We start from the raw sequence: 23,994 nt of genomic DNA on the forward strand, positions 1-23,994 counted from the left end.
GAACAGCTAGAACATGTGGAAGGTTGACACTATCATTTAACAACAACTGCAATTATTTTTGAAATCTTAATAGTGTACGACTGAACTGTAGGCTAGGGCCATTTTCCATTTTTTGTGACAGTACTCTTAAAATTTTTAATTTTTTTTCTTAAGAAAGTTAGGACTGAAAAATCTATTCAGTTTTAAATTTCCATTGATAAAGTTCCCAGTTATATATCTCATCACAGGGATACAAGTACTAATAAAAATAACAATATGATTGATGTAAACTGTGTGAAGCTTGTTTCCAAATCCTACATTTTGAAATATTTGTAAAATTTCATGAATAAATAGGTTTAAACTACAAAATGCAACATTTGTAATTTTTTTGTAACAATTACAATGATTATATGCTGGTACACAAAATTTAGTTTTAATGAAAGACTACTTATCATATACTAAATGTCACATTTTTAGTGTTTATTTTAGTGGATAATTAGCTCATAAATTGAGGTGCTCCTGAATTGGAGGAAGATTCTCAAAACAGAGTTTTACAGAAAAAAATGGAAAAGATCGTTTCTCTCCCCGATCTCATCTAGCCCCTCAGACTTCCTGTTTACTTTGAAAGTTGTTGACCTACAAATTAAAGTATTGCATGTTGATGTTAAAATCATCTACAGCAAACATCATTATGTTAAAATTCAACAAATACTATTTTTTAATAAGTGCACAATCTTTGAGAATGATTTAAATAACCAGTGAAGGATATCCCTGCTTATGTGTAGTGTGGCATTCCAACAATGACGTCACTATAAAATATAATGTAGGTTGGATATATTTAGAATATCTCGTCATACTGATTTTTCCGGATTGTAAAAGAAACGTAAATAGTGTATAGGAGAGCTCAATATACGATAATTTCGAGAGAAACAGAAGGGAAATGTGTAAAAAAAGTGTTTAAAGTCAATTTATTCATTTGTGTCTCCCCATCTCATCATTCTCAGTAAGATTTGTTGGGGGGGTTTCCACACTATAAAAACAAAATGAATGATGTGAGGGAATGTCACTCTGGTCAACCCCATTGGGGATTGACGGCTTGAAGCCGTCTTCCCCAAAAACTATATCCTATATTAAAGCAGGCAAAGATAGACCGAAAGAAAGCTATATTGATAAGAGATAAGCTGTTCATAGAAGGGGAATTATACGAACCAAGCGATGACAGTGAACCAATACACACGGATAACAAAGAAACGAAGAACAGAAACACTCAAAATATCGATGCAGATAAAAGTCCATTCATTAATTCAACGCAACCTAGTGATTTCTACCCATGGAATCGTCCGATACTACAACAATGGAAAAATCAGAAGCGGAACAGAATTGATTCTGACGAACCTTATTCGTAAAGCCTGGCCAATATTCAATCCGAAGTGCATGAACTCTATTAATAATCTATCTTAAAAATTTAACTCTACGCTAGTACTATCCTGAACTTACTTCATAAAAACTGAAAACCTCTTTTTCGATAAAAAGGTTGCGTTATTTTTTATTTGTAACATTTATTGACCAACGTATTATTTTGTATACTACATTTTGTTGCTCTTGTTGCACACAATGTGCCTGAGTGTATTAAACTTGTCTGTACAAAATTATGGCATGGACATCGTTTTTTCATATAGTTTTCTTTTCATTTTGGTTGGGTTTTTTTCGCAGGAAAATCACGAAAGACGCAAGGAGCATGTAATTTTAAAATGCCTAAAAATAGGATTTGCTTGCCATGTATTGCCTGCCACAAGACTGATGACAGGGGCAGATCCAGAACCTTGATGTCTGGGGGGGCACCATGAAACCAAAATTTTAGATTTTTTAGAGATGTGTATACGGTATATGCGAGTGTGAGTGTTTGTTTTTTTGGTTTCTATATTTCTATATTTTTTTTATTGTTTTTACTATTTCACTTTATACTTTCTTTTCCTGCCAATTGATCTGTTATTATATTTGTCCTAAACATGCATCAAATATTTGCCACTGGACGTTAAACAACATACAATCAATCAATATTTTCTTCATCACCGCTATATTTTTTTGGCCTTGCTTCCAAGACTTACTTTTTTGTACATTATTCTAATATCTGTAAAACACCTTCATATCCTTACAAATGGTGACCTTTTTAAGCCTCATACATGTACATGTACATGGCAATTGAAACAATAAAAATAAACAAATATAACTGTATGCTCGGGCATTTAAATAAATGATTAAGTCCCAGATTCAGTTACAAAATAGATCTTATGAAAATAATTTAGCATTTTATTAATGATTTTTTTATAAGAAAATGTCAATTCATCATGTTTTTCCTAGACCGGTAAAAAAAAAGGGGGTTTAACAAATTGTTGATTTCCCTTGAAAATAAGAGGGAAGTAAATAGGACATTCCATTCCATTTAAAAAACAAACGTGTATGGTATTAAAAAATAAATGATTTGATTTGTTGCTGAATAAATTCACAAAAAGAACGTTTTGAAAAGAGAGAAAAACATAAATTCTAAATAAAATGGTAATGTGAGTACTGTATTTTGGAATGGAGAGAAACTAAAAACCTAAATATAGATGTATACCAATATTATCGACATAAACATATAATTTGTACCTATTCTTTAAAAACACAGATCAGAAGTTTCACCTGGTAATCGATTTTAATCTGTATTGTATTATAAACCAATAAAAATTCGTACTATTCCGATCAACATGTAAATGAATTTTCCATAATTTAAGCTTGCAAAGAGAAAATAAAAACACACAAAGGTGTCAATATTTACACACTCATCGATAAGTTGTCATAAATCACGCATGTGGACGCTGGCATTAATTAATGGCCAGTATAAGAAGTCAAATCAAGCTGGGATTCATTTCCGCTCTAGATATTAAGAAGATTCAGTAGCAATAAAATTATGTTAAAGTTTTTTTTTTGGTGACCTGAACTGGGGGGGCACATGCCCCCTGTGCCCCCCGGTAAATCCGCCACTGGATGACCCTGAATGGAATGTACACAAAGCATTAGAGGACGGAAGTGGGATTTTGTGAAGTTCTAGAATGTTTTTAGACATTCAGAAGTCGGGATTGAAACAGGCATTAGAAAATTGGCATTTTTTAGCAATAATTGAGAACAACAATGAAAACTTACCTTTAGAAATGTTTTTTTATTCAAAAGTGCAGAAAAAACGTATTCTGCACTGTTTTTCTACGCCAAAGTAGCAGAGTGACTCAATGAGTAGCTTTCCCATGTGTTATGTTCAAACACAAATACCTAACAAACTGACCAATTTTAGACTACGGTAGGATACTTTTTTTTTTTTTTTTTTTACAGAAGTCTATTCAAATGGCCCACTCATTTGACAACATGGTCCATTATTTTTTTTAAATGGCCCATTGAATTTATTTTTGGGGGGCCCTGGGCTCATAGTGAAAAAACCTTCCAGATCACTGCTGTATAGTTTACTTGACATAAGAAACAAATCTTTTCCGTAGGAAAGACCTTACAGACATCTACATGTAGCAACATGTGGAAGAGATGTTACAAATTAGCCATAAATATTTTTACTAGTCTAGGTTCAATACACAAACTATATAGTAATTTATCTGTGTTCAAGAGAAGTCTTAGTTTGTCATATTGCAATTATTTCTAGCAATGCAAAAGTTTAATTACATTTAAACACTATGACAAATTTTGGTCATTGAAAAAACATTATAAATAATTTCCAGAAACACGTGTCGTACAGATAATAGGTTTTATTTTCTACGTTGTTGTTACCTTCAAGAATTGGTGGAACACAGTTTATTTGAATTGGAGTTGGCTTAGAAAGACCCATAGCTTTACATTGAGTATACAGCCATTCGTTAAGACCAAGTTCTTCAAAAGTATTTTCCATGATGCACTCCCAAAACAAAATTTATTTTTCAATGTCAAATATTGTTTTCTTCCTAAAGGACAATTGATCCTTTTTTTAAACGCTAAACAGACACAGAATTATCACGAGAAAAAAATAATGACGGTAAGGCAAATAGAATCCGGTATCAAAATGAGGCTCAATATGGGGAGTAGGAAATATTTTTTTGACTGCTTAATCAACATCAACAACCATATGAGGGGATCGTTTAAGCTTTTTATTTCTGGTTGAGTTTCTTACATTATGCATTGTGACTATAAGGATTTACTTTTATTATTGTAGTAACAGTAGACAGAGAGGCAGTGCCTGTAGTGAAGAACCTTCTGTAACAATATACTAGTATTTCTGATAACTAAAGAGGAAGCAACAAAAATAATTTTTACTTTTATAAGAGGAATCAATGTATTCATAGGAAGTAGTGATTTTACTAGTTGACTGTTCTTATTTCTAGTGGTTTTTTTTCTAAAAAAAAAATATTCTGATTCCCAATTGATAAAAAAAAATATTGTGGTCAAGAATATATAAGAAATTGAGTTTACTTCTTGTGTGTTACACAGATGACAAAAATTAATATTCTGAATCCAGACTAACACCATAACTTATAGTGTTAAAATTTGAAAAAAATAAATAGATTGATAGCGTTGAAAATGAAAAAAAATGTTGTGCTTTTGCACTAAAGAAAAATCTGACTGGGACAAAACAAGAGTGCAAATGCTGAAACGTCTGGCCTTCTTTGCTAACCGTTGATTTTATGTTGATAGTCCTATTTATAAAGCTTAACTACAACTACAAGTATCACATTAACATGATCTAGGTAAATGAGGTCAAGGTAAAATAAACCAAACAAAAAACACATGTACACCTTACAATCAATCCATTCACCAAATATAGTTTACCTTTTGCTTATAGTTTCTACGAAACAGTCTTTACCAAGAATATTAAACATTGATCAATGAACAATGAAAATGAGGTCAAGGTCAGCTGAATCATGCCAGACAGACATATAAACCTTACAATCAATATATAATTAATTCATTAAATTTGGTTAACCTATTGCTTAAAGTTTAGGAAAAAACAGACCAAAACTCAAAAACTTAACACTGATCATTAAACTGTGAAGTTAGTCAAGGTCATTTAAAACCTATGAGACTGACATGTACACCATAAAATATTTCCATACACCAAATATAGTTGACCTATACTAGTAGTATTACAATAAAAGACCAAAACACAAAAACTTAACTTTGACCACTGTACCATGAAAATGAGGTCAAAAAATTTCTTACAATCATTCCATACACCAAATAGAGAAGATCTATTGCTTATAGTATCTGAGATATGGACTTGACAAAGAAAACTCAACCTTGTTCACTGATCCCATGAAAGGAAATGAGGTCAAGGTCAAATGAAAACTGTCTAAGGCATAAGGACCTAGCAAGATACGCATCTCTTAATATAGTTATCCTATTACTCATAATAAGAAAGAAATTAACATTATTTTTTAAATGTTATAGAACATAATAACAGATACATATACCAAGTAATGGCCATAGTTTAAATGTTACAGCCAAATTCTAACGGTTAACAATTTGAATATCTGATCATTGTAAATTTTCAAACTACTCTGACTTCATATTAATTGAATACCTACATAAAGATTTTTAAATATCCACATTTAATAAGAAGTCTGATGATTCTAGTTGAACACTTGGCGATAGAGTTTTCCTCAAATACCTTCAAATTACAGAAGGGTAAATTCTACAAATATTCTTATCTATTTCTGTTTCTTTCTGTGGTTCTGTTAAACATAATGCTATAAAATCAAAGGCGTTGAATGAAAAAGGATGACCAAAATAATATGAAGGTCTTTTGAAACTGGTTTTGAAGTACATTGTAGCATACGTTTAGTGACCTTTTCCATGTTATAAAATTCAAACACCCTTTACAGTAAGCTATTTTTTTTAATCAGTTTAAGCATATTACGATTTGCAAACTGTAAGCATGTATTAATTCTTTTGCACCAGCTGAGCAAAGCTAAAGAAGGAGTGATGCTGCAAACAGCCAGACCCAATGCTTTCAGAAGTCTCATGATTACGAGTACTTCATCGATTCAGGGGTGGATCCAGCCATTTAAAAGAATGATGAATATATTCTTAATAATTCATATTTTATTGTAATTTTATAATGAAAAAAAGTGGGCTCCAACACCGGAACTCATTGGAAATGCCTGATGAATATATTCTTAATAATTCATATTTTATTGTAATTGTATAATGAAGTTAGTTTTATTTTCATGTGTACATTTTATTTTCTGGCTGAATTTGTAACACAAATGACATATCTATATATTTATTGTATATCGTATAATACAAAAAGGATTATCTATATAACAGACAACATCGACTAGAAATAAAATAACAAAATATTGCATCAGACTCTATACAAATAGTTAAAAATATCTATAACATACATAAACAAATACTTGATATACTCATTAACAATACTGTCAATAACTGATTTATTCAAGTAACCAACACATGTTTTTTTTTGTGTAATGGTTTGCAAATATTTAACAATATAATTAAAATATATCTGTACATGTATTTAATTATTTGCATCTGAATTAGTTAAAAGGTGTTCTGTTTAAACATTAAATACAATGTAGCCACTTTAAATTGCAATAGATATAAAAGAATATAAAAGCACTTTTAGGATGTTTCCCATTTAATTTTTTAAAACATATTTGTTCACAATTGTTCAATATCAATGATTACAATGTGCCTTCATTTTGTTTCTGAGCCTCTTGATCAGTTGTAAAAATGAGCACACTTTTTTTGGTAAATAATATATTGCACATTGAATTACATAGTTTAAATAAAATTTATTAAAATGGGACAAAACACAACTTGTTAATGACGTAAAAATTACTTCATTGGTAGGTCACAGAATTTCAAAAGTGAAATGAACCTTTATAATGTATGACTTCTCTGTGATTTTATACAAGCAAATAAACGATGGCAGAGATAAATAAAGGGGAAGTAACTCCTATTTACACCTCTTGTCTAATGAGAACTTTCATGTTTTTGTGGATTCAACCAGTTTAAAAACCATCAGCTGATAACTTTCGTGGTTTAAATGCAAGGTTTATATAGTTCTTTTGTAAGCATCAATAGAGCCAACTAACTAGCACTTTAATTTATACTATGGTGATGTAACGCCATAATGAGAATGTAAGATTTTTTTTTATCTCCCTTTAATTTATTTTTTTAAATGTGATTTTTTTTGTTTGGCAGGCAAATATGTGCAAAAAGTGGTAGGTTTATGTAGCAGATAGCAGAAATGAATAATACTTTACAAAGTCAAGATAAATTTAGCATATACTGAAAATTCTTATAAAGTATATCAGCTAATCTTCAAGTTTTCAATTACCAACAATTCTTTAACATTAACAATTCAAAATTGATAATGTTGTTTTCTTAGAATAATTCTGAATATTTAATTCTCTTTTCTATCAGCAAAAACATAAAATATATAATAAGAAACACATATATAAATATATCTAAAATATAAATAAAGGAATTCAGATTAAAACATGGATAACAATGAAATAACTAACACATTTGACGTATTCAGCACTACAAGACTGATGCTGGCTAAATTATTGGTGTCACACTATAAACCAGGGTAGTTAAGTGTTAATTATTGTAAAATACATTATAAATATGTGGATAAAAATCTCTCAACTATCATCTTTTCCTTTTAGATGATAATTTATTGTACCATGTTTATCCATATCGAGACCAAACCTTGTTTAGATTTTCAGTTTATATGAAACAAGAACATTTATTTTCTATTCTCAAGTCTTACTATAAAAAACATTTATTTATGCAAAAGTTTAGTATTTCCTAAAATCATTAATGTACATTTATTGTTGGATGCAGTAATAAACCTATACAGCTTACATTTTTTTGAGGAAATAATTTATACGTTCAATTTGTTCTTTCATATGATTTTAAAATCTTATGAGTTACCTTTTTTTAAAATTTAATCATCTTATCTGATAAAAAATATGCAATATTCAAAACTTAATACAATGCACCAGATGCATAATTGGAAACAAAAGACAGTTCAGATCTAAAACATCAGAGAGAAAACACGGAATCTAACAAACAGTTAATTTACACCTCACCAGAGTACTACACTCAAAATAAATTTATCAACTTCACTGCTACTCGTGTTCTACATTCTTTTCACTCAGCTTATTAGCATAAATTTTTTATACCAAATGAAAACTTAAATGTAATTTTGATTTCCCTAAATGGCTATAGTAATTAACATTCCTTGACAATTGGTAACATCCACATACAGACACTTAAAGGGTACTCTAATAACTAACTATACTTTGTTGGGGTGAAGTGTGTATGTATATCATCAGCATAAAATATGTGTACATGTATTAAAATGAAATGTAATATAAAAATGATGATGGTGTCATGTAATGTTGATTGAAAAGTGAAAGATTAAAGGTTATATTAAACTCATACTGTAAATTCAGAAATTTTAACGATTTGTTTATTAATGAGAATAATGTGGCTGATTGAATATACCAATTATACAATCTCACTTTCTAATATATGATACATGTAACTTTATTTTCTATTTTTATATCTCATACATGTAAGTTGTAACTTTATTTTCTAATATCTGATACATGTAACTTTATGCAGTTTTTTTTCTGAAATTGCAATTTTTCATCTTTCAGTTTTGTCTATTCTTTAAAAATTGAAATAATAAATGCAAACAATAATTTGTGAATTTACAGTACTCTTATTTTTGTAACAATTGTTACATGTATAATTCATGACATAAAACTAAAAGACAATGTAATGAACTAAGAGACAGAAAAGATTAATGTACTGAGAGACAGAAGAAAAACAATTTGTTCATATTGGATTTATACTTTAAAAAAGTACTAAATTATATTCTTGGTCATGTATTCAGAGATTCTTTGTTTCCAAATCTTGAACATCTGGTGGTTAATATGGATGGTCTAGGCCCATATCTGTAATGAACAATTTGATATAAACTATAATACATTGTGATCTGATTTATAATGTTTTATAATGAAGATTCAATATAAGTTTTATGAAATCTATTAACTGCATTGAAAACTCTATCTTACTAAGAAAATCTATTGAATATTCTGTTATTGTAGCAGTTTGTGAAATTTGTTTTAGATTTAACAAGTTTCGTAGGTTGGTTTATGTCATGTGGTCTTATACAGTTGTATGTTAATCATACCAAAACATCTGTTTTATCATTAGAATTTCGAATGATAACTTAGGAAACAAGTATAACAGCTATTTTGTGGTTATAGGTTTCCTTTTCCTTCCATGGTTAACCTTGATATTTTGGAATCTGGGTCCATCAACAGTTCCTAATGTTTATTTGTTTCTCTGTGATAGATACAACAATGAATTCTGTGTAATTCTTAAAACATAATTTGGCCTACAGAAACTTTGACACTTTTTTTTTTAAAGAATATATCTATTTATATTTGTACCTTCAGAGTATAGTCCCAACTTCCTGTACAGAGAGCAGTGCCATCTGGAGACACACCAAGACAGCTTACTCTGTTTTCATGTGCATATAAAATTGACACCCTGTTTCCTTTTAAGACATCCCATATATTTACTGTGTAGTCATTGTAGCCTCCAAACAAAAGACGACCTATAAATAATCAAAGAGCTGAAAGCTCTGAAGAAAAATGACGCCACTGTCTCTAATATTGGGATAGTTTTTATGCAAGTCTTGATTTTCACATACCGTAATTAGTTTAACAATGCAACATGTCTCGTAAGCATATAATTGATATTCGTATATGTGTGTGTGTGTGAAGTGAAGGTGGCAACTGGCTGTTTTTTAAGACAAATGAATAGGTCAAGACTACCTGAATTGTACAAATAAATACTGTAGAAAGGCTTGTATATTTCTCACTGGTACATAGTCTGAATCCGGGTCCGTTCGCGCCCACTCATGTTCGCCCCTTTCACTTTCACACCTTACATGTTCGCACCCAATCTTAATTGGTTTTGTGTTTAATAACTCTGTAAGCAAGTGTTTTCTTATAATATAATTGTTGTCATTGTCTCAAAATAAAGTGAGACAGCATTTTTTTTTGTGTTGAATAAATCTTAATCATGTTTTAGATAGCGTATTGTTAAAACTTATAATAATCCTTTCTAAATAAAGTGGTATTTTGTCAACGTTTTATTTTGTGTTGAATAACTCTTAATCATGTTTTGTTAGTGTATTGCTATAACTTTGTTTCATTGACTTCTTTCAAAATGAAGTGAGATTCTGACTATGTTTTTTTCTGTGTGTTGAATAGATTTTATCATGTTTTGGTTATAATAGTGGATTGCTATATTTTGGTTCCTATATTTTATTGTTTCGTTGTTTCAGATCAAAGGGACCAAGCTGTTAAAAACAATTATCTTTTGTGTTTTTCCTTAAAAATCTTCAATGTTTTACTCATACCAAGCTATAAATACATTCAGTATTTACCCCAAAGCAATTTAAAACAACAATCATGATTTTCCAATTATTCAACTTGAATTTGAATTAAAATTGGGCGCGAATGAGTAGAGTGCAAACGGACCTTGGGTGCGAACGTGCGAGGTGCGAACGTGTAGGGTGCGAAAGTGTATTGGGCGCGAACAGACCTGATACCACATAGTCTGAACCCCCTTCTCCCACAAAATATTAAGTAAATAATCTTTTTGTTACTGTTATCAAAGGTCTAATGAAACTCAGGTAATTTCAAACATTTGTCAAAGAATTCTAGTCAAACCGGCACCTGGTTAAATTGGCACCTGGACAAATCAGCACCTGGTTAAATCGACACCTGATTTAGTCAATTCGTCACCCATGTTAAATATAAATTTTAACAGTATTTTAAGCAAAAAGAGTTAAATACTAACTTTCACATTTTTTGGTGTTCATGTACATTTTGTATATATTTATTTTTCTCAACTTAATGACTTTTTTGGTGTATTTTTAATGATATATATATGAGTAGTCAAAATAATTATTACTTCTGGCAAGGCTTTTTTAATTTTATTCTGGGACACCTTTCTATGACCGCAAGGCTATGTTAATTTTTTTCTGGGACGCCTTCCTACGAACTTCATAGGAAGACATCACAGAAAAAAAATAAAATAGCCTTGCCAGACGTCATAATTATTTGGACTAATACATCATGAGATATTGGATATGTTTATGCATTATTTAAACCAGTTGAGCATTTTACAGGATTGTTTGTTTAATGCTTTTTAAACTTTACTGAAAAAAAACACCTTAAATTTGCTTATTATTTGGCATGAAAGTTTGATTTATTGAAAGGGACTCATAGTTTTCCATTTTATTTTAATAATTGTCTACTTGTTAAAACCAAGGATTTGTATACAAATCCTTGTTAAAACAACAGCTTGGGTAAGGGCTTCGTTGTTTACCTTTATACACAACAACATATTCACTATGTACTTGGTAACAGTTATTAATTAATTGAATAGAAAATATTATAACAAATATTATTGGATGCCGAATTGACGTCAAATAGGTGCCGATTTGACTAGATGCCAATTTAACCAGGTGCCGACTTGACTTGTACGTTTCAATTCCTCTGCGATCGTTTGCGGTATTTTCTTGAGAAAAACCTATTTTCCATCATCAAAGAGAAGAAGAACTGCTTGAAAATGATTCTGGAACGCTTCATGATTGTTAAAATAAGTTAAATTCATCAAAAAAACAATTTTAAAACTTGCGATGTTTAGACAGGAAGTTTCAAAAGCACGTGTAAAAGAAGAAATTAACCGGTGAAAGTGGAAATCCGTACATAACAGATATCACTATAGTACGACTTTGAAAGCAAAACTGTTCCATCCTTTTGTAAAACAGTCTTTAATATACCTATCACATTAATGTTTGAAGGGTCTTAAGCTTTTTCAAACCATAAAAGTCGGTATGAAACACCAAAACGGAATGAACAATAACCGATTACGTTTTGTAGTTTACAAATTCTAAACTGGTTCCCGTCAAACTACAACACTTTGTTCGAGTGTAGTGGAATACAAGCAGAAACCAGTTAGTTTGTAAACTGGTTCCTGGCTGATTACTACACAATGACCTCTCATGCATAATGATAACAAATTCCAGTTTGTATAGAAAATAGTAAATACGAAACCAAGCGCGGTAGGCAGAGAAATGTAATGAAGTTCAGGTCGCCAGTTATGGAACAATGACTGCGTCATTTTCCAAAAAAAAAATATATCGTAGTCGGAACATATAACAAGCAGAAGGTGAACAAATAAGATTGATATGATTTAAGAAATCAGCTTTAACAGCTACGAAAATAAATCAGGTGAAGCCTCAACAAAACTGATTAAAGTCAGTAAACAGATTACTGGAGGAATAAATAGTAAGCCATTATACCAATAATTGGAATGTGTCCCATGATATTATGAATGAACACGAATGCGGCCACTTTCATTTAAGATGGAAACCGTCTAAAATTGAACTAAAATGCTAAAATTGTGAACATTTAAGTAATTTAGCATGACTTAATGATGTTAGTATTCGTTATATGTGCATTGTATTGTCAAAAACAGCCCATATTTGTGTAGCAGAAGCATTCTACTTTCCAATAAATAGCTAAAAGATTACATTTTCAGAATTTTGTAAAACTGCTATATTTTGGGGTCAGAAAGGGGTCTTACTGAACCTACTCCTTTACCGAATTTGTCCTATTAGAATCGAAATAATTAAAGGTCCTAAGGTCCCTAATGGTTGCTACATTCATTATTTTAGTCTCTGGTTGATAGTTGTCACATTGGCAATTATACCAATACTCAATAATTAAATTTTGGATGTAACACATCTTCTGATTTGCTGACGTTGTTTTGTTTATCAGCTCATAGACATAATTTTGTCATGTGACTGTGACGTCATCAACTTTTTTTCATTGTTTACTCTGGTTTAAAATGGATTAGAGAATTATCATTCATCGCTGGGCCGGTTATTCAGTGTGCACCACAGTTTTTATGTTATTTCTTCATAAACAGAAAAGTATTACAGTTATTCCTTAAATACTTTATACACAGATTACATATTTTAGGTATAGCCAGGGTTTCCGCTGGCGGTCGCCATTTTCGCAATTTGCGAAAAAATAATAATTGTGGCGATAAAAATTCGTCATTTGCGAAAGAATTTGGCGAAAGAAATATATAGAACGATTTATTTTCCTCCATCTTGTTTATATACTTTTTTTCGAGTTTCTCGGACTTTACACGATCAGACAATACTCGGAATTCACCTTGACCTCATTAAGATTTGGACAGGAAATCAATAATCAGCTGATTGCATTTTATAGCTTTCGACAACAAAGGACTAATTAATAAAGGTGTTGATTGAATTGTTTGACAACATGATATGGTTTAATGGCTTCCGCTAAATGTCACATACAGAATTTATTTACGACTTTGCGACGCACGTGTTTGAAGCAAACTTTTGACGTCTCCTCTCCTTTTAAAGATAGTTTAGAAAAGAAAGCTGTTGTTGTTACGAAAAATTTTCAAAAGCAAGAAAAATCTCCGATTCAAAACTTTAATTATCCTTTGACTTTAATATAGGTAATTGATTAGGGAGACTACTTTAAAGTCGTTTGAGTGACACGTGTGTTTCAAGCATAGTTTTAGTCTCAACTTTTTCATTTACGATGGTCAAGAAAAGAAAACTGTCATTATGAAGAAATCTATTCAAAAGGTTGGGAACAACCCCTCGAATGAGAGTAGCCCTTCAATGTTATGACTACACATGAAATGAGGGATCAAAATATCATGTGATAAAAGCTTTTGTTTTGTTGTAAAAACCAATTAGTACAAAAGGGCACATCAATATTTTTCTTTTAAAGAAACTTTCCCTACGAACTATACTGGTATTAAATAATCAAAACATGTCCATTAATTTTGTTGTATTCCAGGACTTATATCTTCTTTATTATTAAAAGTATAGTGGCCCCCTCATTTAGAAAAGTTGTTTAAAATACAATGAATATTTTTCCCTTTTATGTTAAAAACAAAATCTGTTGTTTTAAAGTAAATGTTTAGTGTTTATTCATTAAATGTAGACTCTAAAATAAGTTTGACAGAATAATCATAGACACAACGGGGCAAAATCATCTTATTTAAGGGAAAAAAGGGGGGGGGGGGGGGGGTAAGAAAAAAAGGTAAATTTTAAACGAAAAATATAGTTATGTTACTTGGCGAAAAAAATAATAAAGTGGCGAAAAATATATTGTTTTGGCGAAAGAGGTGGCGAAAAAAATAATTGACCCAGGGGAAACCCTGGGTATAGCTCATAATTGCCATTTGTTTAATCAGTTGAGAAAGATTGAAGAGAAATACAAACTTGCTCTCTGAACAAAAGGGTAGGGTATGGAAACATGAAATGAAAGTTCTGGATTTAAGACAAATTATAAATGTTTTTAGAAGGCGGGTGGATATTTTGGTTTCTCTTTATACTTCTAAAAAGTAAAATCACAAACATACTGAACTCAGAGGAAAATCAATTTGGAAAGTCTATAATCACATGGCAAAATGCATCAAAAACGAAAGGACAAGAACTGTCATATTCCTGACTTGGTACAGGCAAGAGTCTTGTCTGTTATCTCAAAAATATGTGTTTAAATGTTGATATTTGTAGTATTGGTGTTTGACTTACCACTAACAGAGAAATCTACAGAGTTACAACCAAATATTAAACTTTCTTTCTGGTAACAGTTAACCTCTCTATCAGCCCGAAGGTCAAATAACCGACACTGAAATGTTAAACATTAACAAAGTAACATTGAAGTGCTTTGACACTAGTTAAAGGAGTGTTATGTGTAATGCTCTCAAACCTTTACAAAGTAACATTGAAGTGCTTTGACACTAGTTAAAGAAGTGTTATATGTAATGCTCTCCAATCTTTAAATAGATGACACCCAAATGTTTATTATTTAGCAAAAACTAATAACACCAGGCTTTCTTTTTTAATGATCATTTCTAAGTCTGCTCATCAATTGACAAATTATACTCTCATATTAATCAGGAATTCATTGGTTACAAACAAATGAAAAGTTTCTTCATGGCAGCAATTTCTAAATAAACTAGCTTCAACACCTACTCTATGTCTGCTTCATATAATTTAAGCACAATTTGTTTTACTGAGAACTGTCCCTACATAAAAATCTTAACATTCAGTGGGCAGATAGAGTCTATCTATGAAAGATATTTCATTAAAAGTCAGTAGGACAAAACTAGAATGCTAGAGTTTTGGTTCTTATATTAATAGCCTCATTTATTATTCAAATTATTTATTGTTTAATAGTTTTTGTGAAAAGAGCGATGAAAATATTTGTTAAATGAATGGATGACCAAGGTGATTGCAATATTATTTTACCTGTGAGCGGAGACATTTTAAAATGGTGTGTCTGATTTAAATAAAAGTTTTACTTAAGAATATTTAACTTACAGTGCTGTCATCAGATCCAGTAGCAAAAGCATCACCACTGGGATAAAACCTTACACTGTTAATGTCCGACTGATGACCTTCAAATACTTGTACACAATCACCAGTCCTCATGTCCCAAACCATAGCAACCTTATCACAACCCTAAACATAAATCAATATTAAGATCATCAAATCATGTTATATCTGTAATATACAAACCATTGCATTAATAAATTATCTTATGCCACAATCTTTATAATGATTAGACAATGGAAGATTTAGAGCTTAACATATTGTGTAGATAGCTGGTTATTATTGAAGACTGTACGTTGCCTTTAAGACGTCTTTTTTCTTTTGTTGGTCTGTTTTCTTACTATTGTATTCACAGCATCTCCTTTTATTCAAACATAGAATGTCTTGTTTTGTCAATGAAGGATCTATAATCCTTATTGACGATGTCTATTTATTTTTCACTTCATACTATTTTTTTTGGAAAAAAATAAGTCTTTAATCTTTCATAAACAATAGTTACCCCAGAAACAAACAAATTTCCAGTTTCAGAAGGTGACAGATCAATACTCATCACATCTCCTGCATGACCATGGAAACTTTGAATCAGCTGACCACTTTCTACATCCCACAATGCACATGTGCTGTCACCACTTCCTGTCAATATCTAAAATAGGGTGATTAGAATTGTATTAATATTGTATATTTGAGATCATCAGTCTAACAGTTGTTTAGATCCTGTATATTTGTTATCATGGCAGTCTCATTGGAAATCATACCATAGTTTTACATTAGAGGACTATGACAAAAGCTCATATAGTACTTTGACAGGATTGTTCTCCTTGAATAGTAGATACATAGTGAACTGTAAGTGGTTGAGCAGGTCAAGTACTTTTTTAGCGCAGTAGTTCATAGCACTGCCTTGTAACACATAGGTCCCTGGTTCAAGTACTGAGGAGACGATGTGTTTTTCAGATAAGAATCACGCTCTTCAGATACTATCCTATAGTGGGAAATTTATCATTTTCTAGATTAAAGTCAAGTTTCTTATAGAAAATCTATGAATGAAACTGTGCACATGAATCAAATATATGTAGTAGCTTACAAAATGATTTGACATTACTGGTATCAAAATACTTTTTGTCATCAGTGAAACAAACTTCTAAGGTTGTCGTTTGTTTACATCAAGTTATCAAAGACAATGCTTTGATTTGTTTGAAAAACATATTTCACTTGTCAATATTTTTTCTTTAAAACCATAAATCATTATGCGTTATGCTTATTGTTGATATTTTATTCCATGCTTAAACACATTCGTTCACCATCGATTGGTTTCCACAGGTGATGTCCATTTCATCATGTTTATTGTGATGTATATTTCTCCGCCATAAATATGAGGCCTTTTAAAAGGAGAATGTCACCCCAAAATTTAAATCAAATAAATAACAATAACACAATAACAACAATTGATTTTTTTTCTAGATAGCAGAGCTTTTTCCCCGTTTTGGGCCAAATCCTTATATCGTATATATATGTCAAGTCAATGCACTATAATGGTCTACATTTGTATTTACTTCATTTCTGTTGATTTTTCTAATACCCGTAATGTTGGTACGTGACTACATAGAAAATACTTTTAAATAAAATTCATCTGTAACAGACAATAATGATAGGACATTCAGTATCATAAATTAAATAACACATAGCTGAGAGGGTGATAGAGCAGATTGGTACCCCAAGAAAAAACATTGTCAACCGCGGCTATTTATATAATGTTTCTAGATAGACTGATATATTTTTGCTAGAATTTTGGTATTGCTGATTGTAAAAATATAGAAAATATCCTGCTTCAACCATTTCAAAACAATATATTTTTTTTATCTGAACTCAGCTACAAACCATTATTTCTGGCCAATTTCATTGTATTATTCTTCATTGACAGTATGAGAAATCTTATTATCTTGAAGTGCATTTGAAAAGATAACCTTCAAAATAATTACTTATACCATAATTACAAACTAGTAATTACAATTATTCCATTCAAATTTTAGGAAAATTTAAAAAAAAAAACTGTCGAACTCTGTTACTCATTTTCAAGTGTGTAACTAGTAACAGAACGGGGTTTTTATTGGTCTAAAAACTACTATTGTATGCTCTCTACCTGTTTGTCAGAACTAGTAAATGTACAGCAGGAAAGGTAACTGGTATGTGTGGCTACAGCTCTCTTCTTTGTTAAAGGATCTTCATCCATTGACAGAGGATAGATAGTACATTTATTGTCTAATCCCCTAAAACAGATATAAAACATCCATTGACAGAGGATAGATAGTACATTTATTGTCTAATCCCCTAAAACAGAAATAAAACATCCATTGACAAAGGATAGATAGTACATTTATTGTCTAATCCCCTAAAACAGATATAAAACATCCATTGACAAAGGATAGATAGTACATTTATTGTCTAATCCCCTAAAACAGATATAAAACATCCATTGACAGAGGATAGATAGTACATTTATTGTCTAATCCCCTAAAACAGAAATAAAACATCCATTGACAAAGGATAGATAGTACATTTATTGTCTAATCCCCTAAAACAGATATAAAACATCCATTGACAAAGGATAGATAGTACATTTATTGTCTAATCCCCTAAAACAGATATAAAATATCCATTGACAGAGGATAGATAGTACATTTATTGTCTAATCCCCTAAAACAGAAATAAAACATCCATTGACAAAGGATAGATAGTACATTTATTGTCTAATCCCCTAAAACAGATATAAAACATCCATTGACAGAGGATAGATAGTACATTTATTGTCTAATCCCCTAAAACAGATATAAAACATCCATTGACAGAGGATAGATAGTACATTTATTGTCTAATCCCCTAAAACAGAAATAAAACATCCATTGACAGAGGATAGATAGTACATTTATTGTCTAATCCCCTAAAACAGAAATAAAACATCCATTGACAGAGGGGATAGATAGTACATTTATTGTCTAATCCCCTAAAACAGATATAAAACATCCATTGACAGAGGATAGATAGAACATTTATTGTCTAATCCCCTAAAACAGATATAAAACATCCATTGACAGAGGATAGATAGTACATTTATTGTCTAATCCCCTAAAACAGAAATAAAACTTCCATTGACAGAGGATAGATAGTACATTTATTGTCTAATCCCCTAAAACAGAAATAAAACTTCCATTGACAGAGGATAGATAGTACATTTATTGTCTAATCCCCTAAAACAGATATAAAACATCCATTGACAGAGGATAGATAGTACATTTATTGTCTAATCCCCTAAAACAGAAATAAAACATCCATTGACAGAGGGGATAGATAGTACATTTATTGTCTAATCCCCTAAAACAGATATAAAACATCCATTGACAGAGGATAGATAGAACATTTATTGTCTAATCCCCTAAAACAGATATAAAACATCCATTGACAGAGGATATATAGTACATTTATTGTCTAATCCCCTAAAACAGAAATAAAACTTCCATTGACAGAGGATAGATAGTACATTTATTGTCTAATCCCCTAAAACAGATATAAAACATCCATTGACAGAGGATAGATAGTACATTTATTGTCTAATCCCCTAAAACAGAAATAAAACATCCATTGACAAAGGATAGATAGTACATTTATTGTCTAATCCCCTAAAACAGATATAAAACATCCATTGACAGAGGATAGATAGTACATTTATTGTCTAATCCCCTAAAACAGATATAAAACATCCATTGACAGAGGATAGATAGTACATTTATTGTCTAATCCCCTAAAACAGAAATAAAACATCCATTGACAGAGGATAGATAGTACATTTATTGTCTAATCCCCTAAAACAGAAATAAAACATCCATTGACAGAGGGGATAGATAGTACATTTATTGTCTAATCCCCTAAAACAAATAAAACATCCATTGACAGAGGATAGATAGTACATTTATTGTCTAATCCACTAAAACAGAAATAAAACTTCATGCTTTTTTGTTTTGTCCATTCATTTTTCAAGAAATCTTGTATGCATTCTGGACAATTGTTGAAATATAAGAAATGGTGTTCTTTCAAATACAAAATAACATCATTTATTAAAATTGATTTATTCCAAAATGAAAATCTGTGATAAAAAGATATTTAAAAACTAAGGGCTCTCTTTTTTTACTGGTCTTGGTCTAAACCCTTTCACTTTTTACTTCATATGCTCCACTTTTATTGAAATGTGTATATGCTTACCCACATGCTACAACTTCACCAGTAGGTCCATATGAACAGGCCATTACCCAGGTTGTTGGCATGGTTACTGCATGTTCCTAAAATGTACAAATATTTAGGAATCGTGAGAATAGACTCCACTAGTTTTTATACATCAACAAATAATTCCATTCCCAGAGGGTATAATAAGAGTTCACAGTATCTAAAAAGCAGAAAAGAATGCCTGGTAGATCTTAAAATCTCTGACATAATACAACTCACCATATAAACAAAGTTTCAAATAAAGATAAAATCATTCCAATATACTGAAGCTGAGCAATTTGTTACATATAAAAGGATAGACAATTCCAGGGTATTGCAGTATACATTTTTGTACCACGTACTGCATGGGCATAATAATCTATGCAGTTGATGATATCTCTATCTATTTGATTTCAGAGAACATATACAAATTAATTGCCAAGCTTATGTGTTTAGTTACAATAGTACTCAAATGGACATGTCTGATGGTAGACAACAAAATGTCATGAATGTAATTCACAATGATAATCTTATTATGTTATAAATATTATGACTACAAAATACATACATTTAAATACATTGTATATCTTAAACTCCTGTATGTTTAGCTCTTTAAAAAATTTCATATATATCTCAAGTAATTATATCTATGTATACCCATCATATAAGTAACAATGATGGTTTATCTAGACTAAACAATCATTTCTTTAATAACTGTATACTTTATTTACCTTATTAGTTGTAAATGCATCCCATACCAACATTTTACCATCCTGTAATTATATACATGTAGTATCAATAAGATATTGTGATTTTAATATGAGCTTATTTGACATTTCAAGATTGGTTGAAGATATTTCTAGGTAAAAAAAAAATATATTTGTGCTTATTCTATAATAACATTGGATGTTGTTTTTTCAGACCCAACAGAATGTACAGACTAGCATCATGCATGTACTGATATTTTTAAAAGCAAACAAATATTGTCAATAAAAATAAAAATAAAATGAAACATTTGTATTAATTCATGTTTAACATGTTTAAAACTAAAGATTTTATTGTCATTTAGAAACTACAGAAACACTTTTTCACAAAATAACATGACCTACAAATAGTACATATATATGTTTATAATTTCTTCTTTAAATATAAATAGAGAATACATGAGCATGATAGGAGACTGCTTGCATATAAATTTATAAAACTGGAGAGCTACATGTACACCTAACAATGTGGTATTGTCTTAGTCAAATATCAATGCTTACTTGAGATGAGCAAAAAATGTGTCTTTTGTCTGACAAATATCAATAAAATAGAGAATGGAAACATGGGGAACGTGACAAAAGAGATAACAACCTTACTGAAGTCAAAAAGCAGAAAACAGCACAGGCCAGAAGTGGGTCTTCAACACAGCGAGAAAATCCTGCACCTGCAGTCCATCTTCAAATCAATGTTTACCCGAGATGAGTTAACAATGTGTCTTTTGTCTTTGACATATATTAATTAAACAAAGAGACAACCACCCGACCAAATGCAAAGAGCAGAAAACAACTGAAGGCCACCAATGGGTCCTAAACACAAGGAGAAAATCCCACTCCAGGAGTCCGTCTTCAAATCAATGCTTACCTGAGATGAGCTAACAATGTGTCTTTTGTCTCTTGACCAGTCCATACATAAAACTTTTCCATGATGACCTTTTAACATTTTCCTCATTTTCATGGTAAAGTTGTCTATCTTCGGTATTTTATCTGTAGCTGCTCCCACTTGAATGAAAATATTTAATACATTATATAAGATTAATGAATGAGCTGAAACCAAAGCCAACACTATAGACCACTTTTGAGTTTGTCCGTCACAGAAAAAAACTTGTCAATTATGCGTGCCTTAGTGACATCATTTACCAGATAGAGGGTATCGCCTGTATCCCTGCACTATTAACGTTCATCAAGCTTCTTAGTCATCATCATTGTGCAGGATAACTTAGAAATATGTTTGTTCTGTCGGTACTAAATCACAAATCCCTAATGATAGCAGTGCTGACTGTTAATTATGAAAATTAAATTTGCCAAATAATTCCTGCAATATACATAATATAGCATCATAGTTTTCAAACCACTCGCTCAACATTGGAAAGGAAGTGACAATGCCCTTAAAACTAAAGTTTTTATTGACGGAAATGCATCGAAAGCGAAAGTTGTCTATTGGATTGTAATAAAAAGTATTTTTTTCTCAATTTTATCAGGGATGCGGACAACCCACCAAATGGAGGACTACATGTTTACATTAGTGTAATTCGGATAATGACAATGTCAAATTCAGTCCTTCAAGGTACCAGTTCCCCATTTGGTGAGTTGTCCTCAACCTGTTTATGTTTATAGTTGTTCAACAAGACCATCAGACAAAAGTTGTATGTAAAAGATATAACCATTCTTCTTCTTCTTCCAGGTAATTATTATTTGACCATTATCTGTGAAATAGCCCATATACTGTAGCTTGACATTAAGAAACAGCTCATTCCAAGGAGACAGTTGCTGGTTATTGAACAGCATATGTGAACAGTGTAGTTGCTTAGTTTATGCACTAAAGCTGAGAGGTATAATGACAGAAAAATAAATTTATTGAATGAGGAAGTCGTGTGAATTATTTAGTTTCAACTTATTTGTAAAACCTGTTATACGCACTTAAGACATCACTAAGCTTTGCCTTTTCATCCTCTAATTTCTTTTTCAGAGATTCAGCCTCTCTTTGCAGACATTCAATGGTTTCTTGATTGTCAACTCGCAAATTTCCTTCACAGGCCATTTTCGGTAATTGATAATAAGATAAATCTAGAGAAATTCTGCGAAACGGAAGTTATTGATACTCGGAATACTGTTTACAAAATATGGGGCTCAACAAAGGAGTAACCAAGATATATTTCTTTCTAGAGGGATATTATTTCGGTTGATTACAGGAAAATACAGTCAGTAATATAAGCATTTAAAATAACTTTTTAAAATCAGATAGAATTATAGATTAAAAAAAAAATATTCAAAATTATGTTTTCATAGTTGTATAAAATATCATGAAATTGAAAAAAATATATCAGAATCCCTATGAATCACTATGATACACTATAGTATAGAATTAAAAAAAAAAAAAATGCTATTTTTTTTAAGCTGTACAGGTTTCACAAAATTGTCAGATTTTATATAATTAAACATTAAAAACTGAAAGTTGTGTGACTAGGAATAAAACTGAACGAAGAATTGTAAAAAAACACAAGCACTTGTCTCAGAAAAATTTCCTATATATACCTTAAAAAAATCAGAGACAACTGCCTCAAACTAATCTTGTTTTTACTCTTTTTGAAGGTTTTAAACTGCATGCCCTTAATAATAGTAGACACCCATTCAACGCATCGATATCCGATACTTATCGATAAAAATATAATTTAAAGCATAGCATATTTTCATTTTTATTTAGAATTTATCATACTGGCTTCATATTTCTGTTCTGAAAATTATAGCACATTATTTTTCGTTGTTTTCTATAGCCAACACCGAAATTACTAACGTAAAAAGTTTGTTAAAGGTTTTGTGACAGTGGACCTTTTGGGATTCATTTACTTGTATTTGTTTTGTTTAATGTAAAATTAATATTGCTGTCCGAATGAATGCCGTTCAAATGTTATAGATTAGGAGGCACGTTCGATTTGTACATTAGTTACGCCAAAAAAGTGATTATATACAACGAATAAGAAGAAAAAGAAAAACAGTACTTCAAGAATGCAGTAATAATGAAATAAATTAATGACTAACGAATTTACGAACTTTTAAAAATAATGTCCAAATTAGCCATCATCATCATAATACAAAGATCAAATTAATGGAACATCTACAGATACCGTACTTTTTTTCATTCATCAAACTGGTAAACAAATAACTACCGAGAAGAAAAGTCCATGCATGGTATTGTACTGACGGGATTAAAAAAACGAATTGATGTTTTCTGTCAATGAAAAAAAAAATGTGTGGACTTTAACGGTGCTTTTTAGTGGACTTTAGCGTAACTTGTTATTGTGGACTTTAACGGTGTTTTCTTGTGGACTTTAGCGGAAAGTTTGTGGACTTTAGCGGCGTTGTGGACTTTAGCGGCAAATTGTTGTAGACTTTAGCGGTGTTGTGGACTTTAGAGGAATTGTGGACTTTAGCGGTGCCACAATGCATCTTAAATTGAACTAAATTATCAATAAT

At 30.9% G+C, this 23,994-nt stretch overlaps 2 protein-coding genes across 4 annotated transcripts in view; both read right to left on the reverse strand.

Moving 5' to 3' along the window:
• Nucleotides 1-3,963, reverse strand: part of LOC139521665 (probable ATP-dependent RNA helicase DDX49) — a 36,379-nt gene extending 32,416 nt beyond the window's left edge. For all 3 annotated transcript variants that reach the window (XR_011664044.1, XR_011664045.1, XM_071315166.1), the window contains exon 1: nt 3,790-3,963. Coding sequence is in view for 1 of the 3 variants with exons in the window: in XM_071315166.1 (XP_071171267.1) it covers nt 3,790-3,907 (118 nt within the window). In the remaining 2 variants the exon portion in view is untranslated. The remainder of the gene's footprint in view (nt 1-3,789) is intronic.
• Nucleotides 3,964-6,258: 2,295 nt separating this feature from the next.
• LOC139521666 (guanine nucleotide-binding protein subunit beta-5-like) lies at nt 6,259-22,624 on the reverse strand. The gene is made up of 10 exons (XM_071315168.1): nt 22,441-22,624; nt 21,386-21,522; nt 20,491-20,532; nt 19,760-19,836; nt 17,646-17,772; nt 16,008-16,151; nt 15,497-15,637; nt 14,705-14,801; nt 9,489-9,655; nt 6,259-8,987 (listed from the first exon to the last, which is right to left on the reverse strand). The coding sequence occupies exons 1-10, from the start codon at nt 22,559-22,561 to the stop codon at nt 8,976-8,978; spliced, it is 1,065 nt and encodes a 354-aa protein (XP_071171269.1). The 5' UTR covers nt 22,562-22,624; the 3' UTR covers nt 6,259-8,975.
• Between the last annotated feature and the right edge of the window lie 1,370 nt (nt 22,625-23,994).

This window comes from Mytilus edulis, chromosome 4 (genome assembly GCF_963676685.1).
Source record: "Mytilus edulis chromosome 4, xbMytEdul2.2, whole genome shotgun sequence".
NCBI classification, from domain to species: domain Eukaryota; kingdom Metazoa; phylum Mollusca; class Bivalvia; order Mytilida; family Mytilidae; genus Mytilus; species Mytilus edulis.